We start from the raw sequence: 24240 nt of genomic DNA, 5'->3' as shown, positions 1-24240 counted from the left end.
ATCAATAACCGTCAGGTAGACATTATGTTGAATAAGACAAGTGATCGATATGGAACCAAGGCCCTGATTCAGAGCCGGATGCTCTGACCAGAGCGCTCGCTCTGAATCAGGGCCCACCTCCATAAATATGGAGTGTCCTCCTGGACGCTCGTATAGCTGTGGGTCACCACCCACAGCATATACAAGCGTGCAGGATGATGGTCGCGATGGTCTTGACCATCGCCACTGCGAGCAGAAGCCTGCGGTTGAGTTTCTCAACCGCAAGGCCAGGAATGATTTTGGCTCTATCAGAGCCAAAATCACTCCCACTGACATCACTAGTGATGTCAGTGGGGCCGGCTTCTGACAGTAGGCGTTCCCTTGGGAACGCCTCCGTCTGGCAGGCATGCCCCCCAAAGGGGGAGTGCTGTCAATCAACATCGACAGCACGCCCCCTTTGATCAGACACTACAAGCGAAGAAAAGTGCTTCGCTCGTCGCGTCTGGCGCATGCGCACGACGGAGCTCCCTCCGTCGTGCGCACGCGCAGTGCAGACCATCGACCCACTTGCGAGCGGACAGCCACTCGCGAGTGGGTCTGAATCAGGGCCCAAGTTTAGTGGAGTATACAGAGAGTTCTATAAAACAGCAGCAGCGGGGGCGGAAGCAGGCACAGACGGGGTCTGGCTCTAGGACTATTGGGGAAAGCAATAAAGCATCACGGGGCACAATGTTCGTACTTTGTGGTGGTGGCAGGGATCGCGCTCCGAAGGAACCCCTGGGCGGATGTGAACCAATGAAACGCGGGGGAGGCATCATAGGTGCAGCCGCCGGCGAGTTCATAACCGGTGTTCCGGGAAATGAGGGTGGACCCTTGGCTATCGGCATAACCTGTAAAGAGACACAAAGGTTTTACATTATTAGCGAAGAGTAATAATTTTCACATTTAATAACGTCATTTAATAACACAGAAATATTTCCATTGCTTTTAATGTGGAGCAAATAAAAGATTTTTGACATGAGATAACATGTAACCCAATAGGCTTAATAAGTCACAAATAAATCGGAGTGTTCTGTGTTTGCTCCGTGCAGGGTAGAGGTATGGAGCGCCCACACAAACGAATGACTTACCTTTACTATGTTGTGTAATTAAATATCATTTGAACACTTAAGCTCATTAGGAAATGTAAATTGTTTTTCAGTCAAGTCTGTTTTTATAACGGTCTAATATCAGATTAATAAAGTTTTTTACCGGCATTAATGGAGCTGTCTGGGCCGATATTTAACTTGTTGCTCCAACTACCAGGACCCCAGGAGTTATGACATACAGACTTATTTCCCCAATAATTCAAATTCGCAGAACATTCAAAATTATTATTTGTAAACAGCACGTTAGGGAAAGGTTGGTGTTTAGTAAGTGGTTTCCCGCGTTTGCACTGGGGTTTCCCGCGTTTGCACTCTACGTCAAAGATCTCTTTTCTGCCGCAAACTAATTTTCATTGTTGTTGGTCAAATTATTTCTTACCAGCGCAATTGAAGGTTTTTTAATTTTTTGTAAATGTTAGCGTTTCATGTGCTACCCCACTAGCTTTATTATTGGTAATTCAAAAATAATTGTCAGGATGAGTTTCCCACAATGACAAGACACATGCCATGCAGAACAGAAACACAATGCCAGAAAAATGCCAGTGGGTAAACAAGGATTAGTTCCAGGACATTAAAAAATGGCCATTGGCATGAGCCCTTAAGAAGTTTAAAAGGTCACCCATAAAAATATCAAGGGTAATACTGTATATTTGGCCATAAGATATATCAACAGCAAACTACACGCATGTATAACTTTCACTCACACAGAGGCTCATGCGGAGTTGGGCAGAATTTTATATTAGCTCATGGAGCTAGCTGTACACGTAAGATGCGCCCAGCTCGAAAAAGGTAGTATAGGTGTCTATCTAGGTTACACCAGGAGAGAGAACAGTAGTATATGCGCCTGGGTTACACCAAGAGAGAACAGTAGTATATGCGCCTGGGTTACACCAGGAGAGAACAGTAGTATATGTACCTGGGTTACACCAGGAGAGAACAGTAGTATATGCGCCTGGGTTACACCAAGAGAGAACAGTAGTATATGCGCCTGGGTTACACCAGGAGAGAACAGTAGTATATGCGCCTGGGTTACACCGGGAGAGAACAGTAGTGTATGCGCCAGGGTTACACCAGGAGAGAACAGTAGTATATGTGCCTGGGTTACACCAGGAGAGAGAACAGTAGTATATGCGCCTGGGTTTCACCAGGAGAGAACAGTAGTATATGCGCCTGGGTTACACCGGGAGAGAACAGTAGTGTATGTGCCTGGGTTACACCAGGAGAGAAAAGTAGTGTATGCGCCTGGGTTACACCAGGAGAGATCAGTAGTATATGTGCCTGGGTTACACCAGGAGAGAACAGTAGTGTATGTGCCTGGGTTACACCAGGAGAGAACAGTAATATATGTACCTGGGTTACACCAGGAGAGAACAGTAATATATGTGCCTGGGTTACACCAGGAGAGAACAGTAGTATATGTGCCTGGGTTACACCAGGAGAGAACAGTAGTATATGTGCCTGGGTTACACCAGGAGAGAACAGTAGTATATGTGCCTGGGTTACACCAGGAGAGAGCAGTAGTGTATGTGCCTGGGTTACAACAGGATATGTGCCTGGGTTACACCAGGAGAGAACAGTAGTGTATGTGCCTGGGATACAACAGGATATGTGCCTGGGTTACACCAGGAGAGATCAGTAGTATATGTGCCTGGGTTACAACAGGATATGTGCCTGGGTTACACAAGGAGAGAACAGTAATATATGTACCTGGGTTACACCAGGAGAGAACAGTAGTATATGTGCCTGGGTTACACCAGGAGAGAACAGTAGTATATGTGCCTGGGTTACACCAGGAGAGAACAGTAGTATATGCGCCTGGGTTACACCAGGAGAGAACAGTAGTATATGTACCTGGGTTACACCAGGAGAGAACAGTAGTATATGCGCCTGGGTTACACCAAGAGAGAACAGTAGTATATGCGCCTGGGTTACACCAGGAGAGAACAGTAGTATATGCGCCTGGGTTACACCGGGAGAGAACAGTAGTGTATGCGCCAGGGTTACACCAGGAGAGAACAGTAGTATATGTGCCTGGGTTACACCAGGAGAGAGAACAGTAGTATATGCGCCTGGGTTTCACCAGGAGAGAACAGTAGTATATGCGCCTGGGTTACACCGGGAGAGAACAGTAGTGTATGTGCCTGGGTTACACCAGGAGAGAAAAGTAGTGTATGCGCCTGGGTTACACCAGGAGAGATCAGTAGTATATGTGCCTGGGTTACACCAGGAGAGAACAGTAGTGTATGTGCCTGGGTTACACCAGGAGAGAACAGTAATATATGTACCTGGGTTACACCAGGAGAGAACAGTAATATATGTGCCTGGGTTACACCAGGAGAGAACAGTAGTATATGTGCCTGGGTTACACCAGGAGAGAACAGTAGTATATGTGCCTGGGTTACACCAGGAGAGAACAGTAGTATATGTGCCTGGGTTACACCAGGAGAGAGCAGTAGTGTATGTGCCTGGGTTACAACAGGATATGTGCCTGGGTTACACCAGGAGAGAACAGTAGTGTATGTGCCTGGGATACAACAGGATATGTGCCTGGGTTACACCAGGAGAGATCAGTAGTATATGTGCCTGGGTTACAACAGGATATGTGCCTGGGTTACACAAGGAGAGAACAGTAATATATGTACCTGGGTTACACCAGGAGAGAACAGTAGTATATGTGCCTGGGTTACACCAGGAGAGAACAGTAGTATATGTGCCTGGGTTACACCAGGAGAGAGCAGTAGTATATGCGCCTGGGTTACACCAGGAGAGAACAGTAGTATATGCGCCTGGGTTACACCAGGAGAGAACAGTAGTATATGTGCCTGGGTTACACCAGGAGAGAACAGTAGTATATGCGCCTGGGTTACACCAGGAGAGAACAGTAGTGTATGCGCCTGGGTTACACCAGGAGAGAACAGTAGTATATGTGCCTGGGTTACACCAGGAGAGAACAGTAGTATATGTGCCTGGGTTACACCAGGAGAGAACAGTAGTATATGTGCCTGGGTTACACCAGGAGAGAGCAGTAATATATGTGCCTGGGTTACACCAGGAGAGAGCAGTAGTGTATGTGCCTGGGTTACACCAGGAGAGAGCAGTAGTGTATGTGCCTGGGTTACACCAGGAGAGAGCAGTAGTATATGTGCCTTGGTTACACCAGGAGAGAACAGGTTTTTTTTTTGGTCCCACTTTTTCAACAGAACATTCAAAATGGCTGCCTGCATTCCCAAGTATTGTGGCAGCTGCACATTACCGTAGAAATATTAGTAATTTTTGCAAACTTTATGAGAACACATTGAATTAGTATCGTCTGAGCAAACCTTAAATTAAGTTGCACAATATTCCCAATACAGCAGAACATATGAATTTTCATCTCCCTTGTGTTGCTCTTACATGCTATACTGGTGGACTAAGTATTACCTGCAGAGGTTCACGTACCATCAAGTACTAGATCCAAACGATGACCAATGACTAATTTTTGGAACTACAAAATTCTCAATGCTAAAAGGTCATTTTCCTACACAATTACAAACACAGGCTGGTAAAATGTTGCGTAACGCATTGAAGATTAGCTGAAATGGAGATGTGGGTTGCAAGACTTAAAGCAGAAAAAAGATTTAAAAATGAAAAACCCAAGAGAACCCTTTGTATCCCCCTATGGAAAGAGACTTTACATGCAAGGTTAGTACCCAATGTTCTCCCAACAAAAGCGGTAAGTAAACACCCAACCCAATGCACGTCTGCCAAATACTCACTGGCGTGGGCTCCTCCGGCTGTGGGGAACTAGCGGGCACATTGGGCGCCTCAGATTCATTAGATGGGTTTGGCTTTTTTTTTGTTTTACAAGAAGAAATGAGTTTAGAGAGCGGTACACAGACACGGGGCAAATGATCAAACAAGATTTATAGTTTGGGGGCTTAGAAATTGTCCTGAGTACTCACCAAGCCGTCCACGGCCATAGAGGGCGACGACGTTCTGGGGCCACTGTTTACCATCGTTGTGGAGTGACCAAGATCCACTGCAACAGATAATGTAGCACCATATTACCCTTGTTTCTGCCTACTATTTCTTTACTGGACAACTTATGGTTTTTCTTCTGAGAGTAACGCAGGTCTATCACCAGCTGCATTACTAATGGCGATAGCGCTGTGGGGTTGAGATGGACAAAAACATTCCAAAATATGTCACCAGGCACAAGAGTACTTGGAGATGGTCGAGCGGGCAGCTCTCAGCCTGTAGGGGGAGCGAGTGAGCAACTTTCTCTGTGGAAGGGGAGTAGAGCTGGGAGCAAGCTGCAGTGACACGGAACTGGGGGATATAGGGGGACGTGTGTAACACCTCCTAAACAAGATGCTCATAACAACCAATCAGCTTCTGTCTATCATTTTACAGAATGGGCCTGATAAATGCTAGCCAGAACCTGATTGGTTGTTATCGGGATACTTGAGGTTTGATTCATTTCCCCCACAGTAAAATCTGTGAGCTCTATGGGATGGGTCTATCCACCCCTCCTAGACGCCCGAGGCCACTGGAGCAAATAGGTTTTTATTTTAAACCACAATTTTTCTGTGAATTGGCTCGAGCTTCCTTTCGTTCGCTTTAGGCGCAAGCGTCGCCAATAACATACACAAAATGAAACAAAACGGTCACATACCGGGAGCAGAGGTTCTTCCGGACATCTCAGGAGGGGGCCGTCTGGACCCTGAAGAAACATCTATCCCACCTTCAGGGGGCACAAGAGATAACATTAAATATCTAGCTACTCACAGTTTTAATTAGATTTAAAAAAAAAAAAAAAAAGACAAAAGAACAATTGCTTACTTTATTATTCAATATATAGTTTTGTAACTAATTATATCCTTATATTATAATAAGGATATAAGAATAAGCGAGGGTGGTTGGGGTTAGTGCAGGATGCAAAATATAATCTGCTTTTTATTAGGAATATTCACTACAAAAAATAAATAAATAAAGCACACGCAGGAGGGTAACAGCCTAAAATAAAATGTATACAATTAAAGTTAAATATAGTTTCAACTTAATTTTAATACTGTAGGTGCCATCTGTCTGACGTGACACCTGCCCAGGATATTAGGGGGATAGAGCGGACACTTCTTATAATGGTCACATGACAGACACAGGAGAAAGCTAAAAGGTCCGCACATCCGAGACTCATCGCCACTGTGCGCCTCATGGGGAGGTCTCCAATTCCTAGTGAGATAATAGTGTAATAGTGATCGAGCCACCAACCAGCAGTCACCACTGTCTGCAGGCGATTGGTGGACTTCAGCCAGTGACACACGGCGAGAAGACCAGAACGACATTACTTGGGGCGGATGTGGCGGGGGCAGTAACATGGGCATCAATTACTCCAAAAATACAGCGTGTTCCGGATCCTCATAACATCTCTATAGTACATTTCCACCCCATATTAGTCAGCCGTGATGCAGCCCTTTATTACAATAGTGGTTTTCACGATATATTAACTTATATCAGAAGAAAAACACATCTAGTTAATGAAATACAAGCTTAAGTTCCCTGGAAATGTGCCAGGACCAAAACCAGATGAGCAGTATGTGCGTTAATGTGATTCCTTTGGAAAGACCGGGGACCAGCACACGCGAGCAGCTTTGCAATTCCATCTGAAGCTGAATCAGACCCACAATACGGCTGTCCCTGAGAAAGGACTCTCTGCCCAGCTGCGGCTTAGAAAGTGGCAGCGTTTTCTGCAGCTCAAGGACGCCAGAAGATAGTTATAACGTGTTTGTTATGTTTAATTTTTTGAAAGTTTAAATTCCTGGAACAAAAACCACTTAAAAAAAAAAAAAAACCCAATACATAAAAGGACATTTGCATATGAAGGTCAATTACCAAAGTTACCTTTCAAGTCCTCTGATCTGTTGAGGTTGGCAGAAGCTGACCGGACTGATACATCCATCATCATTGGAGGAGAAGGGGCCCCGCCGCTTACTGGCGAAGGACCAAACGAGCCGTCTCTGCTCGGGGCACCTACATGTAAAATGATATAATAAAACTTTGAAGAGTACGATTTTTGACGATTTTTGTCCCAGCAATGCAGAGATCAGGACATACCTCTCCTTGGCGGGGGCTGGTGCTCAGGTCTTCCTGGAGTTGGTTTAATGATGGAGGGCCTCTGGAGAGCTGCAATCCTTTGGTTTACTTCAATCAACCTAGAATTGGGCCATTCATTAAAGCAGTTATATAGATACCAGACAAAGGTAATAGTATTACTGATACAGATGTACATTATGTATAGAGATTTCTGGGTACAACCAAACATGACTAAAAGGTAACTGAGGTTCCCCAGCAGGTCAGCGTCCTCAGATTATGTAAGCCGTTTTTATGGGTTTGGCCTAATATAGTTTCCGATAATATAATTCATCATGTAACAATTTCTAAATGAATTGAGGTCTTGTGGGAAGACCTAGTTTTTTGATTAATTATAGGCAGGAATATACAGTGGGTGACGTCCTCGGCGCTACAAACTTTTGCGAAATGTAGAGGAAAAGCGCACTCTATTTTACAAGCATTTAAGTCAAATTTATTTCACCCGGAAGTCTTTCAGAGTGGAGATGACATGATACTATCTCTGGTGACGGTGGAAAGTTCCTGTTACAGAACACATGATCTAAACGTGCCATTGGTAGAAGCCATGACGGCTCCTTGCAACTTTCAGTCACTCTATCCGTTCCGTGGGTTTTGAAGATTGTAAAACGAGAGGACGTTCAGGTCATCCTGGTTGCTCCGGACCGGCCAAGGAGATCATTGTACATGGTCATTCTCAACATGACAAGACCACTGAAGTTTCATCGCCAAGGTTTAGCGTGGCTGGTGTTTAGGTTGTGGCCTTTGCAACGATGATACTTAAGGCTAATGGTTTGTTTGGCAAGGCGGTAGAGACCATGCTTATGGCCAGAAACCAGTTTTGGTTATGGATCATATTTCCTTCCTTTCGTGATGAGAGGGGGTTTCCAGCCTCTTCCTTCTGGCTGGGCCATCTACTGATATTTTATCTTATTTTGAATAGTGGTTTCAGATTTCGCTCTCTGAAGGTTCAGGTTTCGTTCCTCTCTAGTCTTCTTACATCGCCTGTGCAACCAACTATATGTTTCCCCAATAGCTCTTTGGGATCCCAACCTAGAATTCAGATCATTACAGGATCCTCCTTTTTTTCCCCCTTTCCCAATCCCTTGGATCCAGTGGCTGTAGAGTTCCTTCCTTTGGTTACCACCTTCTTTCGAAGTTCTGTCCTGTAAGTCTCCATATAACCTCCTTCCTAAAGGCAGGATTGTTCTGCGGACTAGACAGTCCTTTCAGCCTGGTGGGGTCTCCGGAAGACGACGGTGCTATTCACTCTCTGGTTGTGGCCTGGCCCGAGGTCTTACATTCTTAGAACTCATATGCATGTGTACAGGACGGAGGAGTGTTGGTCCTCTTTGATGCCCATAAGGAAGGTTGGCTGGCCTCCAATCAGATAGTCAACTTGGTTGATTTATTTTATAGTCATTTTCCAGCCTAACACTGGAACATGGCAGTCTGTCAGTTAATGTGAGGGCACATTCTAAGAGATGGGCAAGTGCTTTCTGGGCAGCGTGGCATGGAACCCCAGCTGAGCACCTCCCTCGGTTGGTCACTTGGCTTTCTGTGCACGTTTTCAATGTTAATGTGTTTGTGTCCAGGGATCCATGCTTTCTACAGGCTCTGCTAAACGCACCCACCTTCAACGGCAGCTATGGGACGCCCCGCAAGGTCTACAGAGAAAATGGGATGTTCCACAATGGACTCAAATGAAAAAATAATCAAAATATAAAAGTCCCAATTCTCATTTTATGGCCTATAGCTCAGATACATCTGGGGTGCCCCCTATTTTATAGAACAAATGTAATAGTAACCCTAGTCAAAAAAGCAAATAGCAGTCACCCAAAAAATGTGGAGAAAGTTATAAAATTAAACTTCAATATTTTTAACAAGTATTTATTGATCATCTCATCTTCATGTGGACAAATTGTTCATTTCACACAAGTCTCAATAGAAGGTGCCTATTTATTGCTAGAATGAGTAACTAATAAACAGAACTTACTTTTGTCTTAAATTTGCGCACTCTCTTTTCTCCTCAGCCAATGTTCTTTCTGCTGTCCGAGCAATTAGCTGGGGGAAAGGAACACAAGTTAGACAAAGTATGGTAGTAGAACCTTGAAATGCATGTTATGTATGTGGTGGCTACAAACAGACAAAATGAAACCACAAACTTACAATAAAGAGAAATCAGTTAACATTACAATATTTAGCATTAACTAAAAATGTTTTACTTCAATTACAGCATATATAAAAAAAAGTTTAAATACAGCCAAAACTAATAGAAAACATTTGTGAAGTTGAAGAGTGATCATTTCTAGGAAAGTTTATTATCCAAACAAATATCAAACAAAATTCAGAAATACACCAAATTAATGAATGCACAGCAAGGTTTAGGTCTTCATCGACCCTCTAGATATGGACACGGGTGTAAAAGTGGCACCAAATCCATGGGACCTATGTCTGGGCAAGACGCCAATGACTTGTAAGTTCCGAAACGCGTGGTGTGGATTGTGCCGACATACTGACAAACGGTGCCTTTGCCGTACTTACCCAATTTTCGTGCGCCTTTTTTTCATGGCTGGCAATCTGAAAAGGGGGGAAAAAAAAAAAAAAAAGACAGTCAGTGCAAATTTCCACCATAACATAAAAATGATGGGGGTCGCCTTTTACTTGTATCACTCTGTAGGTATCCTGCCGCAAGTTATTAAATAAAACCATAAAAGAATATACATTCAGAATCCATCGGTCCCCTGGTAGGACTGCTGAGGGAGTCTAAGGGTCTAATAAAAAGTTTCTTGGTACAAAATTAAATTTTCTCCCGATGGCGTGCAGAGATCAGGAACGTAACATATTTAAGAACAATATGGTCTTGTCATCTTGCTTTACTGGCGGTATATCTGTGCGTTCAATAGTCTTAGATCAAATTATGCTAAAATCCTTACATTAGTCCTGATCTTCTACCCTCATCCAGGAAAACTCTGCACTATTCAGTAAGAAGGATAAAGCAGATCAGAATACAGCAATACTTGTTATTCTGTATGAATTACAGAGGAAATGAGGAGACTGTCCTCTGAGCTGGTGAGAATCACTGGATCTGTAGAATTCTATAGCTGAAAGCTTTCATTGCATATCCTGGTTTCCTAATAGGCTCTTCATGCTTAGATTACATTTATCAGCAGCACATTACAGAATTCCTTACTCTCTCTCATCCTCATGGTGGACGCTGAAACCTCGGGGTACAAAGGCTCAGCGAGGAGTATGGGCACTGTAAGAAACGCTACACAAAAGGGGCATATTTACTAAGCAGAAGGTTTTTAGAGCTGCCGATTGACCGTTGGACTTATAACAGCAATAAAGGCAAAACCAGCCTGGATTTAGCTTTTACTACTATCGCCGCTGTAAGTTCAGCAGACAAAACGGCTTCGAAAACCCGCTGTTGAGTAGAATACACCCTAAAGTCTGAACTCATCCCCTATATATATATCAACTAAAAATGTGTTTTGTTTTTTTTCTTTCCCACAGGAATATGCTGCTTTGCACTTTCCTATGGCAGCACTGGATTTATGAATGACTTAATTAAGTCTACTAGGTGCCGGCTGAGATGGCGCCAGTCAGCGCCTCCTATTGCTGCCCCTCACTCTCTACGAGGGATTGGCTCTGAAGAAACGCGAGGGGAAATTCTATCTGACCAGTGAGCACGGTTACATGGAGCATCGGCTGAGCAGTGATGTCAGGAAGCCACGCTCCCTATACTTCAGATTCCATGCTTTTGCAGCCAAATATAGTAGTTTTGCACGGGATGGATGATTATTACAATTTCTGAACATACCTGCCCACATAGATCAATATGGGATGTCCTCAAGGTTCCCATATCCCTCCAAGTGGATGGAAGAGAAGATAGGAACCTTTTGCTTAGATTATATTCTTTAACGGACTTGCAAGATTTGGGGGGCTGTGGGAGCAGCCAGTGATTATTTTCTTTAATCACCGGACAAGTGGGGTACCCTGCGTTGTTTAACCAGAGTTTTTTTCACAGAGAGAACCCCCTTTGAACCAGTGGTCCCCAATCCATATTAAAGCAGGGAGAAAGAGCCCGGAACGGCACTCCCCAATCGAAAGCGCTGCGCACTCCCACGTGGCAACATGAAACGGTCCTGAACCAAAGCAGCTCTAGAGAAAAGCTGCCAATCCTTTGGCCAATTAACTTAAACCATGGAGGGTTTGGAGAAGCAGAGACACAATAGGAGCGACACCAGATTAGATAATGGAGAAATAAGATTACTGTAACCTCTGAATGTTGATGTCATCACTTGAATATTCCCTGAACTGTATATTATATGAACATTAGAAGTCACGTCGCAGACCCAAGGATTAATGTCCTACAGTTATATATAGGATCACTTATAACAGCCTTATAAATGATATTAGGGGGTGTATTATCCTGCATGGACGCTCTCACCTGATTCTTAAAGGACCTCTCAGTTTTCTGCAGTTCCTCGTCCATTTCTTGAATTCGCTGCCTGTTATATAAAGAGGGGATTATAGCAGCGGGTGTCTTACATAGGACAGCGACTATCCCGGGGCACAATCCCTTAGTGTAAGATTTATGGGGCTAGCAGCCATTCGGTCACACATCTCGCACTCTCTATACCAGTGTTGGCTAACCTTGACACTCCAGCTGTTATGGAACTACATAACCCAGCATGCACTGCTACAGTTTTGCTATTAGGGCATGCTAAAACTGTGGCAGGGCATGCTGGGATATATAGTTCCACAACAGCTGGAGTGTCAAGGTTAGCCAACACTGCTCTATACAGACACACACCAGCTGATCATAGCGTTTTTTCGCTAGTGCGGGTACAGGATACAAGCGAAGGTAACATACTTGTATATCTTCACTTCCTCGCTGGCAATGACGGCCTTCTCGTCAGCCACGGAGAGCTTCTGCTCCTTCTCCTGCCTCTCATACTCTTCCTGCGTCAGTTTTCTACGGTCCGGGGAATAGGGAAAAGATCAGCCCCATCTATGACGTGGCAATGTACCTCCAGCCAGAGCTTATGTTGGTTTCCCAGCTGAACCAGGTCTGACCGTGACAGCCATGCACCCCAGGGCCACAGCATAAGGCTTACTTACATATACAGGTGCAACCCTAAAGGCCCACACAGGGCTAAGGGCCTGATTCACTACGGAACGCAATATTGAGTACGCACGCTGTCTGACTGCGATAGTAAGCAAATCCATCGCGCTCGCTATGCTGTCGCAGCACAACATAAGGACGCCGACTTTACCTTACATCCGTAATGTTTAGCAAGACCATCGGTACCATCGCAGCCTCACGCACAACTGCACATGCGCTGACCTTACTGAGGAATTGCTTACTTCAGCGCACGCTATGAGGCCTCCGGCGGCGTACGGAATCGCAGTGGATGATTGCACGCCCATTCAATGGCGTTCAAACGCACTGGCACGTCTGCGTGCGGCCGACCACCCCCAAATGGTACTTCCTGTCAATCACTCTGCGACGGGTCTGTGTCGTCACTGCGATTGCAGTCCCATTCGCAGTGGCAGGTTCGCGTACTGTGATGCATGCGCAGTACACAACAATCACCCGATTGCGTGCGTATAAGCAACTGCGCTCCTTGCTGAATCAGGCCCAAAGTCATGTGGCAATAAACACAAGTGCGGATTAAGCAAGAAATGTGGCGTTTAGCACTACGGCTTTAGGGACAGGAGCAAATCAGCAATTCGTGAAAACAAAAATAAAACCTGTTCTGTTTTTACCACAGTGAAACAAGATAAATCATTACTATTTTACATGTATCATGTTATTTTCGTCATCTAGAATGTCTAATACCTTTTAAATGCTGCACCACAAAACGGGGACTCCTGCAGCTCCACAAGGGAATCATTTGGTAAGAGGCAGCACACGCTGTATAATAGTAGTTAGGGGGGTACTTACTTTTGCAGCGCCATTTCCTTCTGCTGGTACAGCTCAGTGACGATCTCCAGTTTCTGGCGCAGGGTTTTGCAGTCGTTGTCCAGGCCGGTCTTGTCAGATTGCAGGAAGCTGTTGTCGTGCTCCAAATGCTTAATTTGCTCTGGAAGACGGAGGGCACAGGACACTAAGTGTCATTCATCCTTTACTCTAGAAATAGCGCCAATCACAATGGTGCTCCGTTATCTGGAAGGACAGACCCCCTACCACTGCAAGAGACCACCCTACTCCTACCGAAGCAGCGGAGGGAATTAGAAAACACAGATAAATATCATAGCTTGTGTCCTTGGGACAATGAGAGATTGGTTTTAACCCTGGGTAAAACACCTTGGATGGATTTAGAACGCTGCAGCTATCTTTTCCCATTGAATAGAGATCTTAGAAGCATCAGATGAAGCCGTTGGGAACATGCAAATATCAATCTCCCATCCCCTGATCCCTCTTCTATGTCCCAACATTTCTGCACAATCTTCATCCAGTATAAACTCTCCCCGTTCAGCTACATTAGGAGTATTCCTGACATGGCTTTCCTGTGTGATGTTAGTACAGCCAGTATAGCCATGTGTGTGATCTCCTACCACCACAGTGATGACAAGTAAACTTTCCATTGTTTGTGAGTTGCTTCCCATTCCTGCTCTTACCTTCTAGCTCGTGGCGCGCAGAGATCTCGTCAGCCAGCTTTCTCTGATACAAATCCTTCTCTTCCTCGATTATAGACAGTGTAGTTTTCACCTAACACAGGAAGTTAGAGAGACTACTGAAAACCAAATGACCATGGACTTTCCACCAAGACAGTAGAAGAGAATATAAACTAAGTGAAACTCAAAAAACAAAGGTCCAAGTCTGCCCCTTATAGACATTAATCTAAATCTTAGGGCCTTCCCCAGGCTTAAGTCCTAGGGGACAGGAGATAACTTACTTAGTGTCTATCCTGTAACTGGCTGGGCCAACACCCCATGTTCCCGTTTCCCACAATTAAACAAGTAAGAGAAAACATTGGGAACCCTGAATTAGACAATTGTACACAATTAGCATACTCTGCTGTACTTCTATTACAACCGGTACAGAGTTAATGAATCCCCGCTGCCAGCTTAGTCTCAATCCCAACTGGGTCATTAGGAAAAGGGGCATAAAATAATCCTACTGTAGGCATGACTGGGAATAAAATGTACATAAATACAGATAACCATTTATAGATTAGAGGAGCCACCATAACATGGCTCTAGGTCTTCAAATGTGGAAAGGGCGCCAACCGGCACATGGGCAGGGCATTTGCCGAACATCACTGTACAGTAAAGAACACTTCTGCATTTAACTAAAAAGAAACAGATAAGTATACTAATGTAAACGCAAAAACCTCTTAGTAGAATCTCCACAAAACCCACATCTAAAGCCGGGTACACACAAGGATCAGACGATATATCGGCCACATCGGGCAGTGTGTATGCGCTGTGTCACGGACTATGCACGCTCCCACGTGTCGTCAGCAACAACGGCATTTGGACCGGCGATATCAGCGGGTGCCATTTTCCTGAATGCAGCATGGCCCCCGCTGTCGTTCAGTCGCTGCCGGCATCGGCAGGTGTGTATGCACTTGCTGATGGCGGGAGCCGCCGGGGACACATCGTTTGGTGTGTACCCAGCATTAGGCAGGTTACATGTTTTTAAGAGGCAATAAAAGAAGAGATCACACATTATTACCCGGGAGACATCCATCATCTGCTTAATCTGCACCTTCATCTTCTCCTTGCGTTTATCTGTACATAAGATAGAAGCACACTGAATCACTGCGTCCGGGACGGTAAAACGCTGAAGGTCACATTACGGTGCAATGAGCCGCTAATCACCTGGCAGTTCCCCGTTCTCCAGCTCCCCGCTTCCTGCCGGCTGCCAGGTCCCGTCCTCTCCTGCCCCAGAGTCTTCCTCCAGCTGCTTCAGCTGCATGATACAGTTTGTCAGCACCTGGGAATGCAGAGTTAGGTCAGCTGGTGGGAAAGGTCTACCGTGTCACCTTCTGAGGGAGCCCTGACCGGTCCCCAGCATTGTGCTGTACAGGGACTAGGCAGATAATTCACCTCAATCTCGTTCTCCTTGTAGGCCAGAGCTTCCTCCAGGTCCTTGTGAGATTTCTGCTGCAGCTGGATCCTCTCGTCCAGCTCCCGCTGTCTCTCGCTCCATCCGTCAGCTTCCTGTAGGAGCTGAAACACCAAACACAGAGCTGGTGACATCAGGACATGGGCGCTGAAGAAGCTGCACATTAGGAGGACATCAGCAAGTCTAATCTGCATTATTATGGTAGGTTTAGGCAAACACACAGATAAAGCGTAATACTGCATTCACATAACAATGCTTCCCTGTACATTTAACAGGGGAGGGAGATGTATAAAAGTGCGGTAGGGGAGTAAAACACTAAGTGCACACATTAGGTACAGTAGTTACTGCTTCTCTGCATGTAGTATACGTCCCTGTCATTATCGGCGCTCCTATCTTCAAGATACGGCGCCGATGTGCAGGTTAATGTATGAACGGTCAGTGGTACTGACCGTGCCGACAGCTGCAGCCGTCATTGCCGCATACATAGCACTGCATTTAAAAAACAAAGTTGTTTTTCAATAACGCCATGGAGGAATCTGACTGGCGCTTGCGAAGTATGCATGCAAGCGCCGGTCAGTGACGACAGCCCCGCCGAAAGAGGGAGAGTGCACATCGCTGGGCAGGTGATTTAGCTCCCTCTTCGCCAACCAGACTTAATACACGCAGGTGGCGTCTGCTTCCCCACGATACAATGGCAAAGCAGGGTCCAGGCATTTACAGCATAATAGGCGCCAGCTTAATACATCTCCCCCAGGATCGCCAGGAAACCACTAATACAACTGAATAATAAAACCAACATTCTTGCCGCTATTATTTATTATCTATTTTTAGGCGCCACAAGGTGTACGCAGCGCTGTACAAGAGGTAGACACAAAATCATATACAGTAAACAACATATATAGAATGCAACCAGCAGCACCGCGATGGTCCGTTGTACTGCACCCGCAGAGCTCAGACGTTGCCCATCCCAGCGCCTGTCGTACCAGTTACACTCAAAGCCTCTGTACGCTAAAGGGTGTCAGGTGCTAGGGCTAAAGGTCTGCATTCAGAGGGTTTGACCCCAATCAGTTACTATTGTCTTGGGCACGGTCCTAAAGATGTGGGAGGTGTTTCAGCAGTGTGCAATGGAGCAGGGGGGGGGGGAATACTACAGACTTGCTGGGGACTCTCAGGTTAACACCTCCTAATAATTATTAGCCTTTATTTATATGGCGCCACAAAGGGGTCTGCTGCGCTTTACAGCGTACATAAACCTTATTGGGCCAGTATAGTATTTACACATTTCGGCATCTCAGTCAGACCTTTGCAGTGTGAGAAAGTAGAAGCAAACTAATTCTATTTTCCGATAAATCAAAGTCTTCTGTAAGAAAACAAAGTATAATTTGTGTGGCTACTGCATAAACAAATCACTGATACAGTAGTGTGACCTACCCTAAAAGTGACAAAATAGGCTCAGCACAGGGGTGAGAAGAGTCTCATAGGTGCTAAGTTCGCATGTAAGACACCTAAGAGATCATAGACGTTTCTGGCCTCGATACAATACCATGCTGCAGTCAGTCTTATATGATCAGTTTTGTCTATGGCTGTATAGGACAACAGTGCTAAAAAAAAAAAAAGCCCAGCACAGAACACGGGGAGACCATTTTTCAACGTACTTGTTCCTTCCTCTCCTTTAGCCGAGCATTCTCCTCCTGCGCGCTGCGGAGATCACTGCGCACTTTGTGCTCTTTCAATTTTGCCTCGTTTAACGCAATCTGCAGCTGAAACAATCAACAGATTTGATGCAAGATGAGCAAACCTAGGACACACACATTATACATCACGGTGCTCAGTCCCAACTACAGTCAGTCAGATCTACAAGAGATTTACAGAACATACAGAAGATCTAACTGCACAGATCTGGCTCTGCAATGATTGGTCCGAACCGAAATCCGAATCCGAAATGGATTTATAGACATTTCCGCAAACACTGCAATCTGCAGTTTGGGGATAGATTAAGCTATATGACCTCCGCACGCAGCCCTGCCGAACCTCCACAATGATAATGATACAACTGGATCTTTCTGGAATCAAACTGAACACAATTTCAATCCTGTGGGGTGTATGGAAATTAAAGCTTCACAAAGAATAATAATATGATCACTATAGAGTTCTCTTCATGCACAAAACAGGATTTTGGTACTTACCGATAAATCCCTTTCTCCGATTCCACAGGGGACACTGGAGTTCAAGACAGTGGGGTATAGACGGTGGTAGAGTAGAGCCTGGCACCTTAAATAATTTAGAAGTGTGACTGGCTCCTCCCCCTCTATGCCCCATCAGCCCCAGTTTAAGAACTGAGCCCGAGAAGAGACGGAGGACAACAGGAAAACGAGGAGAAGGAGAAGACCACAGAACGGAACAAGACCGACTGAAGGAGAACAGAGGAAACCACTGCAGGGAATTATGCAGTCACACAACCATAGAAGGAACGAAACAACTGGCAGGTATGCAGCGCTGGGCGGGCGTCCAGTGTCCCCTGTGGAATCGGAGAAAGGGATTTATCGGTAAGTACCAAAATCCTGTTTTCTCCTTCATCCACTAGGGGACACTGGAGTTCAAGACAGTGGGGACGTCCCAAAGCCAACCTCCTGGGTGGGAAGCGCTGAGAACATGCCAACCCTTTGGCCAACCGAACAGGGCCCGCCAAGAACCAGAGGTTCAACGGAAAGGCAAGAGCTGAGGATCAAATGTCGTGAGCCAGGAGACAATAAGAACTCCCTGCGGAACAGACACAGAAATACCACAACTTACAGCGTAAATAGAATGGAATAAGCGGCTAGCGAGAAAACACCCTCAGGTGAGAAGCATCCTAACGCTGTAAGCTCAGCTGAAAACAGACCAAGCCGGACTGTTGGGAGCAGAGAACTCCAACCCGAATCCATATGAGAAGGGCAGTAACCCGAGAACAAAACTCGAGAAAACCGTACCAGATTCAGAAACAGAAAACTGCAACAGTCGCAGATAGCAGAATACCAGCACTGTTGGACATAGTCATAAAGATACAAGTATAACGATACCAATCTACAGAAACAGAAATGATCCTGTCCACAGACTCCTAACAGAGTATGCAGAAAGGTAAAAGACAAGGCCGAACAGTCACCATGAACCATTCTGGAAGTCCAACTACTACAAAGTTGTAAACCAGCGGAAGGGAGAGACCATAGAAGTCTCCAACGAGTGGAGATCACACTGGGAATGAGGCCGAGGCAGCTTCGAGAGGATTGAGATTACAATACCTGTCAGAGGGTCAGACAGCAGAACAACCCATTCTGAAAACAGAGTAGAAAACAGCGACTGAACACCTGCAGTCGAAAAGCAAATCACAGCCACAAACTTCAAAACCACAGACAACTTCCAACATGATGGAAGTGCGTAGGCAGTACCAACCGCTGGCTTGAACATAGGGTGAACAACCAGGATACCCTAGTAGTTATAGAGCACGGATGCAACAGCCACGCAGGAAGCTACCAATATAGGGAAGCATTCCATACCACAAGGCTAGAGCACTAGGACAACCCTGAAGGTACCAGTCAGGTACCCGTCAATGTGATGAAAACATCCACAGAGACTGAACAGGAAATCCACCAGGCCCCCTGCGTAGGACATATTGACTGTCACACTTTAATGTAAAGATGTGCACTAGACCCTCAAAGCGCTTCAGTCCATAATCCCAACAGAACTAGTAGAAGAGTGTCACTAATCTCAATATTGAAACTATGCACCAGGGAAGCTCTAAAGTGTAGAGCCAACTGATTAAAAAAGCAGATGGCTGCTAGGACCGCAGCTAGGGTGCATAAGGGAGAAAGCGGCTATGCAATGACAGGTTGAGCATTAGTGGGGTAAGCCCGCTTACCTGTGAGCGGCCAAAAGCCCTCTGGACGCTATGTAGAATGTCACTGACCTCTTTCATCTCACAGCAACCTGCCCCGTCAGGTATAGGGAATAGCTTCAGTGGGCTAAGACCCAATGCTCTACAGCACGGACTTCAGTCTGGAGATGTTGCAGTAGAAAACACTGTATAAACTAGCAAAATGTTAGTGGAGGCAGGAAGGTCGTTCAACAGGACTCTATACCTGAGCTTGTTATATTAGGGATGTGTATCCATATAGACATTATACCTATACCACAAAACGGTCTACTAGTTTAAGTATCAGTACATTAACACTTATAATGGAGAAGTGTGTATTACGCCCATCAATCTAATAAAATCCAGGCCTGACCCTGCCTATATCGGCGGGGGCCCTAGGCCTTCATGTAATTTAACAAATGAATCCCTGATTACAGAATAGAACCTGGATTCTCTATGTACAGATAGAATGTACCTAGGGGCCCTTTAGAGACTCATGTTATTGAGATATGTGACAAGACAATAATATGGAGTACCGGAATCTATACTGAGAAGGGTACCTGTACATAGACAATGCATTAGTTATCCCGAGAAAGGAAGGGACATATCTGTAGTGATAACCAATAGGGTTAAAAACCAGGTTTTGCCAATTATTAGAAAATATGCATACAAGTAATGGGAATATATCAGTATATATACACCCGTACATATAGATAAACATAGTTGCATAAGAAGGCCATCTCTTTGAAAGAAAGAGTAGTGCCAACATAGCAAGTTAACTTGTCAGACTCTGGCATCGGGAGATCAGCATGCTATATTTATATGTCCTGCTATATCCTGCATTCTCAGTGTCTTATAAGTTTGCTACCAAGTGCAAAGTTAAAATAATCATAGATCACCCTAAAGGGGGGCGCCATAGATAGGGACTAACAAGAAGGAACTATAACCCCAGAAGGATGGAAGTACATATCTTTATATACAAGAAGGCCCCAGTCATGTATAGGGTTCATAATATAAGCAATGTCTATCACTATGTAAGCTGCAGAACATGACTCTAGTCTACAGAGCCACCATTTAATATATATATATATATATATATACATACATACATATATACACATACATATATATATATACACACACACACAGACATACACATAGATAAGCTGACAGCTTTGGTAATCGCAGGCGGCTTCCCATCCGTGGAAATATAGGTACGTACACACACCCACATACAAATCCTTAGGGAGAGATGGTGTAAAGCGGAGTTATTGTACCAACTACTGGATGAGGAGAGTCCAGACTTCAATTGCAGAATCCTTCTTTTAATAAGCTAAGTACCAGACATAAAACTGATAACAGATCCTACCTCTGCCTTATAAGGATAAGAAGCGATATATATATCTCCACATATGCATACCTACATACAAGATTAGTAGGTGCGATAATATTTAAAATTAGAACATGAGCAATACACGTATATGTTCTATAGCAGGGCTTAGTATAAATACATGTGGCTTACCTCAACGCAGGGAGACTGCTCAAGTGTTGCGTGTAGCCATCAGCCTGCTACGGTGTAATGGGCAGGATATTTTATCAGCGTGCTGTCCCAGACTGGTATCGAACCTGGGACCCTTCTGTTACTGGAGTGCTCGCCTTAATCAGTTGAGCTATATATGTGTGCAGAAGAGTAACAATCCACAAACTTAAGGGATTACTGTCCCCAAAAAGTGAGCTGTATTCTAACAGAGCCTTCCCAACATATTAAAAGGGTGACCTGTCCCTTGGGAAAAACCACAGCGCAATCCCCCAATCTAAACAGGGGATAAAGGCCTGCTGATGTTATTAGCACAGCTAAAGAAGTGGCCGTCCCGGCCTCTAATGCTGGGCCACAGGGATGGTAAGCCCAATATGGGATTCTCGTTCCTGAGAATGGATGATTCGGGAGGACCTGACCCAAGGCCTGCCCCTCAGCCAACGCTGGGTTGAGACCCAACCCAATGGAGAGTTCTCCTCACCCACAGATATCGTTTCAATATTTTTGTATATGTGCTACCAAAGCGTGCACTGGAACATTGTCAACCTTGCGCAGTGTGCTAATTAACCTCTCTGGAATAAGGCTTGTCCATAGACCACCCGATTAGCAGAGTAGAAAAAAGGTATACACATACATACACTATATATATATATATATATATATATATATATATATATATATATATATATATATATATATATATATATATATACACACACACACACACACACATACATATATACATACATCCCTATATGGGATTATACACACACACACACAACACGTACATTGTAGGCGCCGGGACACGGGGAGCGATCAGCAGAAGTGACAGAGATGACTCTTACATTGCGCTAGGGTAAAGTTATACCGCGCTGTGTGCGCAAAATGTCCATGCTAGCCTGGAAGAGTCCCGGCTAACATAAGCTGTCCCCTCAACAGAACCGCATAAAGCGGAGTCATAGTGCACCTGCTAAGTGCAAGGTTGAGGGAGGGGCAGCAAAAGGCTAGACATATCCATCAGAGCAGCAGGTGTAAGGGCAATGAGCTATACTGCTGTGGAGGGCGCCGAAGCGGCTTAAACACAAGAGCCCCGAAGTAGCTAGCGCCGGAGCTTATACATTAAAGCACAGCCTCAGCAGGCTAACAGCTACGCTGTTATAAAACACACGCAAGCACAGGGAGAATATACAAACTCCACACAGGGTCATAGTGGGAAACAAACCCATGACCTCAGTGCTGTGAGGCGGCAATGCTAACCATTACACAGTCTGTGCTGCCCTGTTAAATATATACAGGCTGCCTCAGTGCGACTGGCGCTGTACCTACAGTGAGAGCTCCAGCGCTTTTCGTAAGTGATAGCGCAGTCAGCCGTCTGTCACTTACCTGACCTACAGTTAACGGAGCTTCAATACACATCTCCCCCTTGTGGGGGGAGGGGCAGGAGACCCGGACTCAGCCGGCGGCGGGACCCTTTTCTTCCCCGAGCAGGAGTGAGTCAGCGCTGCTACACAACGGACCCTCTTAATAAAAGGGGGAGTTGTTTATATTGTAAGCTGTCCCCTCTCCTTAAGAGGGAAGCGCGCTCCCTTGCCGGCGCTGGTCCGCACTGCATACTCTTAAAAGAACACCTCTCCTGCGAAGCAGGAGAGGAGAGCCTCAGCTGATGTCCACTGCTCCAGTGAAATGACTCAGCGCTGTGCTTGCCGGCTATTGCTGCTGCGGAGCAATAAGGGGGAGAACCCTTACAAATGGCGCCGCTGTTGCAGGACGCGCCATAAGATTCTTCCCCGAGCAGGATGTTTGTTTAGGGCAGGTCTCGACGCCGGGTCCATGCGCTGATTAAGACAGCGGGACTTAGTAGCCACAGCAGCCCGCCATGAGTGAGGAGGGCAAGCGCGATCGGCGCTGCTAACGAGCTCTCCTATGCAGCAGCGCCGACAGCCGCGTGGTGCTCACAGCGCGGCAGTGAGGAGGAAGCCCGACTATAATAGGCGCCGCTAGATTGCATGACGCGCCTCCAGCAGCCCCAGCGACGACCGGGGCTGTAATTTGCGCCCTCGTGACTACAGCACCTGGTGACCCCCTTGACCTGGTATCCGAAGTCGGGGAGAGGGTGGTGCGGGGGCAGGGGAAAGTCGGGCCCTCCTAACAGTGACAGTGTCACTGAGCCCAGCTATACTTCCACTGCTCCTGCTAATCAGGAGCAGTGGTCATACTTACAGCTGTTGCGGCCGGGAAGCTGGGCTGAGGGGGCGGAGAGGAACCCGGACACATGCCGGTGTCAGCAGTGGCGGGTCTTCTCGGGGTCCGATGACTCCTTTGTGTGTGCCCCCTCCTCAGGGTCACCGGACACAGGCTGCAGTAGCCGTGTGGTGCCCTTCCCGGCGGTTCCCACGTAGCAGGCAGACTGCCACAGCAAGCAGCCTGCCTGTCCTCAGTCAGCTGAACTGCTATAAAAATTAAAAAATATGAAAAAGGCTGGAGACAGCCTGATGTGCGACCGGCTCTCTCGGGCACATTCTAAAAACTGGGGCTGATGGGGCATAGAGGGGGAGGAGCCAGTCACACTTCTAAATTATTTAAGGTGCCAGGCTCTACTCTACCACCGTCTATACCCCACTGTCTTGAACTCCAGTGTCCCCTAGTGGATGAAGGAGAAATAACAAAATCATCATCATCTGCCTCAGTGATGCTTTCTTTTATTAAAAACTTCAGACTTCTATCAAACATAATTTTTTCTATTTCGATACAAAAACATTCTAATGATGTCAAGAGAACTAAAAGTACTAACCTCCGACAGCTCTGCAGAGTGTTGCTCAAAATGCTCCTTTAGTTGCTCTATAGATTTCTGGCCTTCGTAAATCTGTGGAGAAGACAATCCGACAATGCGTTATTGCACACTGTTTACAAATAACACACACACAGTGCAGGTGTACACTATATATATATATATATATATATAACACAGCAGTCACAGTGCAGGTGTACACTATATATATATATAACACAGCAGTCACAGTGCAGGTGTACACTATATATATATATATAACACAGCAGTCACAGTGCAGGTGTACACTATATATATATATATATATATAACACAACAGTCACAGTGCAGGTGTACACTATATATATATATATATATATAACACAGCAGTCACAGTGCAGGTGTACACTATATATATATATAACACAGCAGTCACAGTGCAGGTGTACACATATATATATATAACACAGCAGTCACAGTGCAGGTGTACACTATATATATATATAACACAGCAGTCACAGTGCAGGTGTACACTATATATATATAACACAGCAGTCACAGTGCAGGTGTACACTATATATATATATATATATATATATATATATATATATATATATATATATATATAACACAGCAGTCACAGTGCAGGTGTACACTATATATATATATATATATATAACACAGCAGTCACAGTGCAGGTGTACACTATATATATATATATATATATAACACAGC

At 45.3% G+C, this 24240-nt stretch overlaps 1 protein-coding gene across 1 annotated transcript in view; it reads right to left on the bottom strand.

Moving 5' to 3' along the window:
• MIA3 (MIA SH3 domain ER export factor 3) overlaps window positions 1–23628 on the bottom strand; it is a gene marked incomplete at its 5' end in the record, with an annotated part of 29234 nt that extends 5606 nt beyond the window's left edge. The window contains 17 exons of the mRNA XM_088464269.1: window positions 719–869; window positions 4880–4951; window positions 5066–5142; window positions 5779–5847; window positions 7005–7133; window positions 7218–7315; window positions 9226–9293; window positions 9774–9809; window positions 11683–11743; window positions 12109–12210; window positions 13183–13321; window positions 13860–13950; window positions 14920–14975; window positions 15066–15180; window positions 15294–15416; window positions 16968–17072; window positions 23530–23628. Coding sequence (XP_088320395.1) covers window positions 719–869; window positions 4880–4951; window positions 5066–5142; window positions 5779–5847; window positions 7005–7133; window positions 7218–7315; window positions 9226–9293; window positions 9774–9809; window positions 11683–11743; window positions 12109–12210; window positions 13183–13321; window positions 13860–13950; window positions 14920–14975; window positions 15066–15180; window positions 15294–15416; window positions 16968–17072; window positions 23530–23628 — 1591 coding nt within the window. The remainder of the gene's footprint in view (window positions 1–718; window positions 870–4879; window positions 4952–5065; window positions 5143–5778; window positions 5848–7004; window positions 7134–7217; window positions 7316–9225; window positions 9294–9773; window positions 9810–11682; window positions 11744–12108; window positions 12211–13182; window positions 13322–13859; window positions 13951–14919; window positions 14976–15065; window positions 15181–15293; window positions 15417–16967; window positions 17073–23529) is intronic.
• Between the last annotated feature and the right edge of the window lie 612 nt (window positions 23629–24240).

Source organism: Taudactylus pleione, unplaced genomic scaffold, assembly GCF_031769625.1.
Source record: "Taudactylus pleione unplaced genomic scaffold, aTauple2 ptg001627l, whole genome shotgun sequence".
NCBI lineage: Eukaryota > Metazoa > Chordata > Amphibia > Anura > Myobatrachidae > Taudactylus > Taudactylus pleione.
Note: the sequence above shows the minus strand (reverse complement) of the source record. Positions and strands in the feature narration are given on the sequence as shown.